At 36.1% G+C, this 11,526-nt stretch overlaps 2 protein-coding genes across 4 annotated transcripts; both read right to left on the bottom strand.

The window, feature by feature from the left end:
• Nucleotides 1-1,468: 1,468 nt before the first annotated feature.
• LOC140987935 (allantoinase-like) lies at nt 1,469-6,066 on the bottom strand. Its single transcript, XM_073456700.1, has 16 exons — nt 5,901-6,066; nt 5,338-5,431; nt 5,080-5,200; nt 4,801-4,874; nt 4,634-4,710; nt 4,484-4,520; nt 4,332-4,417; nt 3,998-4,057; nt 3,789-3,934; nt 3,434-3,560; nt 2,953-3,108; nt 2,768-2,878; nt 2,505-2,615; nt 2,304-2,402; nt 2,067-2,217; nt 1,469-1,970 (listed from the first exon to the last, which is right to left on the bottom strand). Exons 1-15 carry the CDS (start codon nt 5,982-5,984, stop codon nt 2,089-2,091), a joined length of 1,512 nt encoding a protein of 503 aa, XP_073312801.1. The 5' UTR covers nt 5,985-6,066; the 3' UTR covers nt 1,469-1,970; nt 2,067-2,088.
• Nucleotides 6,067-7,257: 1,191 nt separating this feature from the next.
• On the bottom strand, nt 7,258-11,234 carry LOC140987936 (uncharacterized). 3 transcript variants are annotated; one of them, XM_073456702.1, is made up of 6 exons: nt 10,928-11,213; nt 8,669-8,722; nt 8,296-8,399; nt 8,051-8,089; nt 7,574-7,725; nt 7,258-7,464 (listed from the first exon to the last, which is right to left on the bottom strand). In XM_073456702.1, coding segments are annotated over exons 1-6 (426 nt in total). In that variant the 5' UTR covers nt 11,004-11,213; the 3' UTR covers nt 7,258-7,463. The 3 variants fall into 3 exon arrangements, with proteins under 3 accessions (XP_073312803.1, XP_073312805.1, XP_073312802.1); XM_073456704.1 differs by having other exon boundaries at nt 7,258-7,725; nt 8,669-8,732; nt 10,928-11,234; XM_073456701.1 differs by having other exon boundaries at nt 7,258-7,725; nt 10,928-11,210.
• Between the last annotated feature and the right edge of the window lie 292 nt (nt 11,235-11,526).

Genomic DNA, 11,526 nt, shown 5'->3' with positions numbered 1-11,526 from the left:
TATTGAATATCTAGCCTATATCTATACCATATAATAATGTGTAAAAGCCTTAGAGTAACAATTTTAGTCATTTTAATAGATAAATAAAATTACTTCTTTCATTCAATAAATATTTTTAAAAAAATCTATTTTAATAAATTCTTAAAAAACCTAAATAATTTGTGATTCATAATCAATAACTTAAAGTTATAAATATAATTAACTAATTTAAAAAGGGAGTCTATGCACGCAAATTATGATCTATACTATATAACAATGCACTAACTCCTTAAAGTAACCACCTTATTCAGTTTAATAGATGGATAAAATTATTCATTCTATCATTCAATAAATATTTTTTTTATAAGAATCTATTTTAGTACATTCTTAAAACAACTAAATAATTTGTTAATAATAATCAATAACTTAAATATTAAAAAATAATTAACTTAAAACAACTAAATAATTTGTTAATAATAATAATCAATAACTTAAAGGTAAAAAATTAATTAATTAACTAGAAAAATATCTATGAACACATAATAATAAAAAACTTAAAAATTTAAAAATAATTGATTAAGTTAAAAATTTATGCACGCGAATTATATCGCATGTTGTGTGTTGCTATTGTATATACCGTAATATTAAATATATTTCACATTGTATGAATGAAAATATATATGTGATTTTTTAATTTAATTTCATGTTGTATAATGGATTACAAAACCATTTTCATTAACACCATTTTATTTTATTTTCATTTATAATTTTCTCACACCAACGCCATGTTCCTTGATTTATGAAAAATAAGCAATCAAGAATGTGTGACCAGTTTTTTGCTCTCTTCCATCAAATTAAATACAAATTGTTACGCAATTGAGAGAACCTTACTATATAAAGTCTCCATTTACGTTGCATTTGGAGTACTAAGTTTGTTGTTCTTATGAAAATGGCTGCACCAAAATGGCTTCGTGTCGCATTAATGGCAGTTCTGTTAAGCTTATCGATGTGCTCCGCCCACAGGCCTAAAAGTTTTAGATTTTCTTCCCCCATGTCTGACATCATGGACGAATCCAAACTCCGTCACATTCTCGCCGAAGTTGATGATCATGAACATGGAAGTGACAGAGATATAGTCGTTGACGGTGGTGGCGCCGGAGGAGGTGGAGGAGGTTGGAGTAGTGGAGGAAGCCATGGCAGTGGTGGTTATGGTTTTGGCCATGGCAGTGGTGGCTCCAATGGCGGTGGCGGTGGCGGTGGCGGTGGTGGATGGAGTAGTGGTGGTGGTAGTGGTTATGGTGGAAATCCCGGTGGTGGAAGTGGGTATGGTTATGGTCATGGCGGCGGCTCTAGTGGAGGTGGCGGAGGTGGTGGAGGTAGCTGGAGCAGTGGTTCTGGAGGAGATCAAGGGTATGGGTATGGTAGTGGATACGGTTACGATAATGGATTTTATCCACCAGGATTCGTTCCCGGGATAGGCGGTCCTTTCCATTGCCAACCTATTACATGCGGTAATCCCATCGGCTGTCCTGGATTTGTGTTTCACTTCTCTTCGAATAAACCAGCTACAGTGAAGGATACTACGAATGATGCAGCAGGAAATGATCAATCCAAGGAAAATACTGGTTCCAAATCACCTGAATCTGGATAAATATTGATTACATATCCCACAGACTCATCATGTTTCTTACGTATTTGTCTGTATAAAGGCAGTGATTACAAAAAATGGCTTTGTTCTCTAAGACCAAGAATCCTTGATTAGTATTACAAATAAGATATGTTCACATGATGTTCTGTTGTGCAGAATTTAAAGATATTATTAACAAAAGGCCATTGCGCTCCCCCATTTTTATAGGTCATTTGACTGGTAGGTAAACACCGGAACAAATATTTACATTGAGACACGGGCAACTTTAGGCTTCACAACCGGGATTGTGTAGACCATACTTTACTAATCCGAACAGCTAATTAACAATATCCAGCACAAAAACCTGGTTTAACCATTAAAAAAAGAAAAATGAGAGATTTTATTCCAGCTGCATTGAATTTCAAAGGCGAGACGGGAAAAAAGAAGAAAGAAATCAAACCAGGAACACGGTCAATCACACTTCATTTAGCCAAAATTGGGACACCGCAAGCAAAGGGAGCGTGCTTCCCCTCTTCAAAAACAAGGTTCCCTCTAACAAAAGTTGCTAAAACCTTTCCGGCTAGTTTTGATCCAATGTACGCGGAAATATTCTGCATAGTTAAGTAGGTTTTAATGTTAAAAATGGGACCAAAAGAACACGTTATCGGCTTTAACGTGTCAGTCAACGTGAGTATACCCGATGCTTAAGGTATACAGGGTGATTATTATCAAGCTCAAATTCTACTTCGGGTTCCCAGACAACAAAATCTGCATGATTTCCTATTGTAATTGCTCCCTGCACAAGCGATGCAATCCATAATGAACTACAAAGTTCTACTTGCTACTAAATACAGAAGTGCATGTAAAATCTAAAGCCAAACTGTTTGATCATCATCACCTTTAGATCTTGACCCGAAAGTTTTGCTGGTTTATCGCTCCACCAGGAAACTAACTGATTCAGACTGATTCCACGTGTACGTCCATATGACCACGTTACAGGAAGAACAAACTGCATGATATGCTCAAAAATATGGTAATTACAACAGAAGAGGAATTACAATAACCGGTGAAGAGTTGCAACGAACTGAGAAACATAATTTTTATGAAACTGAAGTAACGGGTCAATTTTATGCCTAAATAAATTTGACGAATGGCATGCACCTGCAAGGAAGATATGCCACCCCATGCCCTAAGGAAGTTACCCTCATTGAAGAGTTTGAGTTCCGGAACTGAGGGAGAGTGATCAGAGCTCAACATGTCAATGTCTCCATCCTGAAATTGAATTTCAATCAAATCCAGTAGTTAGAAGTTGAAACAGTTTATCCACAAAATACGAGCAGCTTTACCAGCAAAGCAGCCCAGAGTTTTTCTTTATTTTCTGCATCACGGATTGGTGGAGCACACTTAAACCGAGTATCTCCATCTGGAATCTCTTCAGCTGAAAAGGCCAAATAGTGGGGGCATGTTTCAACCGTAACTCTGTCACCCCTTCGTTTGGCTTCCTGGAAACACAAAGGTTCCGTGTTAAGGGACGAAAAGAAGAAACTTCAACATCAAATTAAGAACTATTCATCAAGTTGACAATAAATAATTATTGGGGGAAAGGGGGTATAGAAAAAAAATTGTAAAGTTCCTTGTATTATTTACCAATATCATAACCAATTCGTTCTCTACTTAAATCTCAAAACACAACACAAGTCATTAATTTTAGATAGCATCAATTATAATGTTTAAACAAGATACAGTGCAACATAGAAATCGCGAGCTGGAAAGATATGTTAATTTTTTAATTCAAAATTTGTTAGGAAAGGTAATGACAGAAGTTACCTTAATAAGTTCCAAAGAAGATCTGGCATCAGCCAAATGAACAATGTGAAGATGAGCTCCTTCAGCAGAACCTCCAGCTCTAGTGTCCTTCGTTACTGTTAACAGCTCTCGTATTGCTGCTTCTTCCCTGAATAAATGGATTATATTTATGTAATAAGCCAACCGATTTGAGATTGATGTGGTTAATATTATATCCAAGCTCGAACTCTCTGGTATCCTTTTAATTGAGGGAACTCTGACAAAATCATGGCTTTTGTCTGGCAAACCTCAACAAATATGTCATGCTGTACTGAAAAATTTTATGAACTGATGTTCGAATTTTATAAGCTAACTTAAAGTGCCACTCTGATCTCACCATGAAGCAGGCCTGCTCTTCAGATACGTGGCATATGATCGAGGATTTCCAGCATCGTCTATTGTTTCCCATTCATTTGTGATTTGTTGCATCTCAGCATGTACAAGCAGCGGTCTTCTATATTTTGCCAGTATAGAGAGCCCTTCCTACAGGAAACTACATATATTATTGACTCTCACACAAATTGTATAAAGACAGCAACTGGTTACCTTTATATGGCTGGAATTGGTCATTGGAAAGTCGTTGATTCCCGAAGGACACATAAAAGACTAGATAAAAAATACATCAAATATGTCAGACAGATGGAGCATGATAGACAAGTAGTTGAACTCAAGATTCAAGAGAATCAGTTACAGAAACAGAGAGATGGATACATCGGAGAGCTATCCAAGGTAACTCAATAATCCTTCAACTATCAAGTGGCATATTGAAGACATCGGTATTTAATCAAATTGAACAACTGGATGTGTAACTAAATTTTCCTTCAAAATTATAATCTGATCATATATTTAATTCTAAACATCTGCTGCATGATGATCGAACCTTCAGGCCAAGTACTCCAGCCTTGAGAAGGCGCTCCAGAGAACTTGCATTGAATGCATTTTCTGGTACCAGGCCTCCCCAAAAACCTGTTAAGAGAAAATTAAATGATATGCAGTAAATTTATAATGAAAAGAACGGTATAAAGAGCATACCAACATCAACAAATATCCTCCCTTTAGCAGCTGTGGTCTGAGATTCATCGCCAGCAAAGATTGAAAGAAAATAAGAGTCAGTTATTCTTAATAGAGCATGCTATAAGGAATCAAGTGATCCTGATCCGCCTCTTAATCTTTTCTCCGTACCTTAAGTTTCAGAGTTTCTTCTGAAACTGTAGATGGAAAACTATTCAATGGCATGTCAATCAATGTCGTGATTCCACCTGTGAAAGCATCATGAGATAAATATTTCTTTTCACATAATGAATTGCATCTCTTCACAATTTTACATAAACCTATGTATATCTGCATACCAGCAGCAGCTGCTCTTGTCCCCGAAGGAAATCCTTCCCACTCTGTTCTTCCAGGATCATCAAGATGTGCATGACTTCCATGAATTATAAAAAAAAATTTATTTGCCCCAAAATCTTTGAAAAGAACCATAAAATATGACATAACCATAAATATCTATAGAAAAATGGAACCTACTGAAAGAAGCTATTTAAATTGCATGCTTTTTTAGTTTATTAGTATCATTTAATTCCAATTGATTTAAACTAAAAATAAGGGAAAACACAGTTTTGTCATCTTACACGTCAATCAAGCCAGGCATAATGACAGCCTGCCCGTAATCAATAATGTGTTTACTCCGAGCATTTCCTTGCCAAGTATCTCCTTCAACTACAGATATGATCTTCCCTCCTTTTACTTCAACTGCTCATTTTCCAGAGTCATGAAACAATTTATTAGCAAAATAAAATGAATCACAAAATGAAGCTGCTTACAACTACTTCAGAAAAATAGTAATTAAGACCGATTCAACGAGAATAAAACTTGTTTGTCGAGATAACCTGCGCCAGATATTACAGCACTTGGTGTCACGATGCGCTTACTAGTTATCCAATAGTGTCTATATGGCATGAGGCTGCACCTGGTCCTGTAGGACTGTGGAACAAATATTTATAAACTGCATTACCATAGCTTTAACATGACCAGAGATATTCAAAGGGCACACATAGAAGCTAGGATGAAATAGAGCTTCTGCACAAGTTCTTTTGAAAGAGGGATAGATTGTTGAAAATCAACAATTTATTCTGGGATTGTATGAAATAGCAGAATCAATAAATACACAAATTTATATATGACATGGATGCCAATAACACCACAAAAAAGCGTAAAGAAAGAATTTGTATTTCTGTCTGTGATGGAGGATGTCCATTAATCAAGTAGACCATAAATATATAGTTACACGCGTTCAAGATTCCAAGAAACCCATGTAAAGGGTGTTCTCCCCATGTTTTTTCTTGGAAAGTACTGCACTTCCGAGTTCCAAGGAAACCATACAGATCATATGCAAACGGAGAAGGCCAAATAGGATATATCGCCGTTCAAACAGAGAATAAAGGGAACAAACCAGCGGAAAAATGTCGAAATAGATAACAATGAGTGACGCAAGAATCGGCAGCAGAGCCAGAAACCTCAATTTTCCAGACTCCATCTCCTCTGTCACCCTCCACTCACTCGCCTACTCTGACTTCCAGTAGTCACAAATTTCTCATCCAACTCATTATATGTTGTACATATTAGGTGTTTGATTACGCTTACTTATATATGGTTAAATGAAAACTAAATGGAAACTTGACAAAGAAAATCAAGCAACGCAACTCCAAATGTCCTTTTATTTTTGGACCGGTTCGTGAAATGTAGGCTCGTGATTGTCACCCACCATCAGCGTCACCTTTGTTTGTTAGTTTCAACTAGGAAAAGATTCTTTTTACGCATAATAAAATAATAATTTAGAATAGATTCCATAACCCAACAAAATCCCACTTGATTCCTATTATTAAATTTCGATTCTGTTGGTTGGTACGGTGATTTTCAATGTTTTCCAGAATGAAATTTTGTATTTATTTTTTTATTTTTACATATATTGCAGTAATTACAACTATTGATGTGGATTACTATTATTATTGTAATAACGGATGAAAGATTTAATTGAGAAACCAAGTTGTTATATACTTTCTGCTTTTCATTTTAGTTTCTATCTTTTTTAAAAAAAAAGTGGACGAAATGTTAATTCTATCATGACAATGTTATAGTTTTCCAATTTGTCTCATTCCAGAGGACAGCAATCCCAATAATTTAGTAGGTCGTTTGGTAATCGTCATTTTAATTGAAGCTGCGTATGGAAAAAGTATCATTGCTATTATTAATATTGTCAATTAATTTAGAGATCAAATTATTTACAATAAATAATATAGTCTTGATAGTGGGCATCTAAATCTGCTTTATATTCTTAATTTGAAAAAATACACACACAAATGACGGTCTATATCAGAGAAAGTCGAGATTGTTGTGTGTTATGACACGAAAATCCACAAAGCAACTATAACTTATTGATGATTTATTGATGTTACTTGAACACTTGATTGACCATACTTTGTCCCTACTCATAGCTCGATTGCCATTTAGCATACATTTGATGTGACTCGAAACAAAACAATATAATAACAAAGGCTCCTATTTAAGGGGAAAAATTCATCTGCCACACCAGTAAAGACCAAACATGTGATAATTAATTGTTAATGTAACAGAAAATGCTACAACAATTGATACATGTGATAAGTTTCCCCTATTTAACAGCGTAAGAAATGGTTTATTGTTATTTTTTGGAATTAATAAATTGGTTATTGATGCTATTTTGTAGCGCTTAAGTTTTTCTAGAACAAAAAGGTTAGAAAAATAGTAGAAAACTACGAAACATTGCATACTTCTTGAAAACTCGTTACAGTCACCTGCAAAATTCATTGATTATGAACACTTAAAGCTTGAAAATACATACAGCTGAATACTTGGTCCTCTCCCATTAGTTTGTCGTAATCACCGGACATACATAAAGTCTCCCTTGCTCTGGGACAGCTAATTTCATGAGAACAGTGTGAGCAAAAATATGACTGTTCTGTTTATGTTCATTTTGCCTGAAAGAAACAGACCAATATAATGATCATGGTACATTTTAAGGCGGCTGCAAGAAAGTTCTACCACAAGCAAAATATGAGATGATATAACATCGTTTTTAGCTCTCACTATGCAGAAGTGCTAGGTATCTCATCTTTAGTCAGAATGGATGCATGAGGTGGTCTGGGTTCGAGAGCAGGAGGGGCAGCTGGTTTCTCTTCGATTGGGAGCTTTGGTGATCTCGAATTAACATGATGGATTTGATCTGAAGGAATCTCAAACTGCAGGGAAAGAACAATGTGCTCGTTAAACTTCAAACATTCATGTTCAATTTTAGCGTAAGCAAAGCAGAGCTTCCATGATACTGTAAGCTCTTGGAGAAGCCAATCAAGAATCATGCGCTTATTTTATTTCAGGACAAACTGTAGTGGAGGCCATCCATCGATAATTTAAAAGAAGTCAAGCCCAAAACGGCCAAAAGTTTACATTTTCACATTCTTAATCTAGATCATCTATTTTTCTTCTTCCATTACAGGTAAAGATGAAGTTGAACAAACAAAAAAATAGATAAAATTAAAAACTATCAAAACTTCCACTGCAACAGACCTTGTAACCACAGCCAGCTACGCATGCACGGAAGCATTCCTGTTATGTGCAGAGACAGAGGAGCAATATAAGTGTATGAGTAAACATAATGTAAGAAACATAAGTCACTACGGGAAAGCATCAGCCAGGCGACAATACCACTACCTACTTTTTATAAAGAAATTACCAATCAGAAAGATGAGTAACGGAGAAAATGCATGCGTATACGCAAACACGTGGTTCAAGAGAAAGACTTAGGCAACTACCTCTGAGTAGCTAACAGAACCAGGAGAACGATCAATATAAGCACTCCATTTCTGGTCCTTGAGGACCGGGTCTTTGTAACATATTTCATCGCATTCACCCAAACCTTATATCAGATGGTCAGTTAGTTGAGCGAGTTTTTAAAGATGATAACAAACTATAATATCCAGCAAAAACTTAAAATAAACCGACTACCGTGGGATTATTTATATATGACAACATCAAAGCAACACAGAAAAGTATGACTAAAAATGTTTTGATGGAAGATAACAGCCATGATTAAATAAATAGAAGTTAGTTTCGAAAATAAGTCTCACTCGAATGGAATAAACATATAAGTATTGGCAAAGTGGTTGACACGAAACAAAAACTTACATTCATCCCATGTGTCACCATCAGCATCACACCCCTTTTTGCAAAACACTCTCCCTACAAGAACCTAGATCATGTTTAGTCCAATTTTGCTTCATAAAACTGTAAATGCAGATAAACAAAGAAATGCAAATCACAACAGGAATAATAAAAGATAATTCCAATTGAGAATTGTAATGCCCAGAATCTTTATTTGAATGAAGTACTAATTAAGACATGATTAAAGAGTTGTTAATTAAGTATTATTAAAGAATTGTTGATCAACATGTTGGGATCTGCCGAATTTGAAATGGATCACCCAATCTACTTCACATAACATTATCCCGAGAAATCTAGCTAGACTAAGGCGATTATGACGCGTGACACATAAGAATTGAGTTCGGATCGTCTGAACCAATCCGGATATAGCCTATAAATAGAAGCTGATTTCATTAGTTTCCAACACAGCTTTCCCTCAGTTTCTCTCTCAATTTCTAGCCATATACCTTGAGTTTTTAGCCAGTTTCTAGGACATTTTAGTGTCGGAAAGTTTCGAAGCTAGTGTCGGCTCGAGGAGGGATTGGTGAACCTGCACACGCAGATCGATACGTCATTAGCTACAGTGTCTGACGGGACCCGCGAGCTCTGATGACCCTGGACATCTTAGCTCCACGTCTTAATGATGAGTGTGGGAGACAAAACATGCCTAGGACAGATCAGAGACTGCACACTCAGGCCCTTCTAAACTGAACACAAGATTCTTGATTTGTTCCTTGATATCCAAGCATATTGCATTTCACATGCATCATATCAGTTTATATGCTCGTACATTCTCACATTGAGTTATTGTCGCTCACGTCCTTGTTTTCATCTTGAACACCCCATTCCACGATACAGGTATTAGGTTGGACGGTTCAGACGGCCAAGGCAACGACTAGAGCAGTTGAATTTTCGGTGGTGATCCAATAGAGATTTTATTTAGCTTTTCGTATTCTCTTACATGATTATGATTTCGATTTGGATGCATTAACGATTAAGACTGGAATTATTGTTTCCGCTGTTTAATTGTTGTTATTAAGTTTTAATCAGCATGCTTATTAGTCTGTTTAAAAGTGGCTTGAGTAAAGACACTACAAAAATAGTCAAATTTATATCAGTAAACTCCATAAATTAATTAAATATTCAAGTTTTGCTAAAGTAAAATCCCTTTGACCTTCTTCCTCGGTTTTTAAACTTGAAAATCTCTTAACTTTCTAAGGACGAATTTACTGAATATCAACAAGACACGGCCAAGACCATAAAACGTTTTGCATTGTTTAGGTGATACGCAGTACATTCCCGAGCCAAGATGTTGTAATCGCACATAACATCCTTGAAAACAAAATTATGATATTTTTTTCATATTTATTCTACATTCAGACATGTTACTTGTCCCACATCGGTTGGATAAAATCTCTGATAGTTGAATATATAGACTTGGACAATCATATCCTCTTGAGCTAGCTTGGGGTTAAAATAGGTCAAAATCTCAATCTCAACATGCTACCATTAATTGTTGGATTGTTCATAGTCGGGACACCCGTTCTGCCCATAGTTGGGTCATTTGTAAACTTTACGCTCCAGATATTCATTATTGGGCTTGAGGGTGTGTGTTAGTTGTCATGTATCGGTTGGATAAATCCCTGTGAGTTACATATATAGACTTGGACAATACTCCTCTATTGAGCTAGCTTTTGAGGTTGAATTAGGTCCAAGTCTCGATGTTAACAAGACATAAACAAAATTGCAAAATGTTGCAATTTATGCTCATATAGAGTCTTGGATCTGAAACTCAAATGCATAAAACTAGACTTTCCCATACTCCTTCTCTCATTTACACCCCCGGATATCTACGAAATCATTGCACTCCTCTAAAGTTCAGCATGATGGACAGTTGTAACAGTAAGCTTCAGCCACAAAAAATGCTGAGGAATTCAATGAGAAAAAGCATAACTTGACACAAAAAATCCTTTATCATTGACTTTGGGAAAATCCCATATCTTATTACAGAATTTCCCTCAGAAGTATCCAAATTGGTGAATCTTCAACACGATCACCATATAAGAAATAAATAGCCCCACATGAACAGAAGCACAGAAACTAATAGAGGACCCAAATTCCCCAAACAGAAAATAGCAAGCTATTTACGAAAGAGAAAAATCTAAACTTTTAATGGTTATGATCTTTTTAAGGATACACGAATCGAATTGATGCCGTAACAGGGGAGACGAGAGAACAAATTACATGGGATTTGCATGAGAGCGGCATATTTGTTGGTGCATTGACTGTTACACGGCGGCGTCCATTGTTGTGGAATCATTTTCTTTCTTTCTTTCTCACAGATTTCTGTGCATACCCTGTTTTCTCTACGAAAATGCAAAATTTTGAATTAAGGTGTTTTTTTTATTATTACAAAATTGGAAGATGAAATGGGGAAGGAGAGTGAGTGGGCGAGGACGGTCGGAAGGAGCAGATGCTGAGCTGCATGGTATGAGGGTGATTAGGTCAATTCGCAGCCTTCACGTTTCGGACCTGGACTAGAATTTGGGCTAAATAACGCACCGGCGAGTGGGCTACCCATGTACATAATGAACGGGCCTCTACATTTGGGCTTAGTCCATATCTGCTTCTCGATTTCCGCTCTCTTCGATTCAAGAATTGAAGAAACTTACACTCAATGTCATGGTTAATTTTTATTTACGTGAATTTGGATCGTCTCAATTTCTTGGGTTTCATAAATTAGAATTCGATTGCTTGAATGACTAATTAGTAGATCATAAAAGATTGCCAACTGCTCAGAAATCAGAAGCTTCCATTCATATGTACATATATGTTTTAGAAGA

Source organism: Primulina huaijiensis, chromosome 11, assembly GCF_012295235.1.
Source record: "Primulina huaijiensis isolate GDHJ02 chromosome 11, ASM1229523v2, whole genome shotgun sequence".
NCBI classification, from domain to species: Eukaryota; Viridiplantae; Streptophyta; class Magnoliopsida; order Lamiales; family Gesneriaceae; genus Primulina; species Primulina huaijiensis.
Note: the sequence above shows the minus strand (reverse complement) of the source record. Positions and strands in the feature narration are given on the sequence as shown.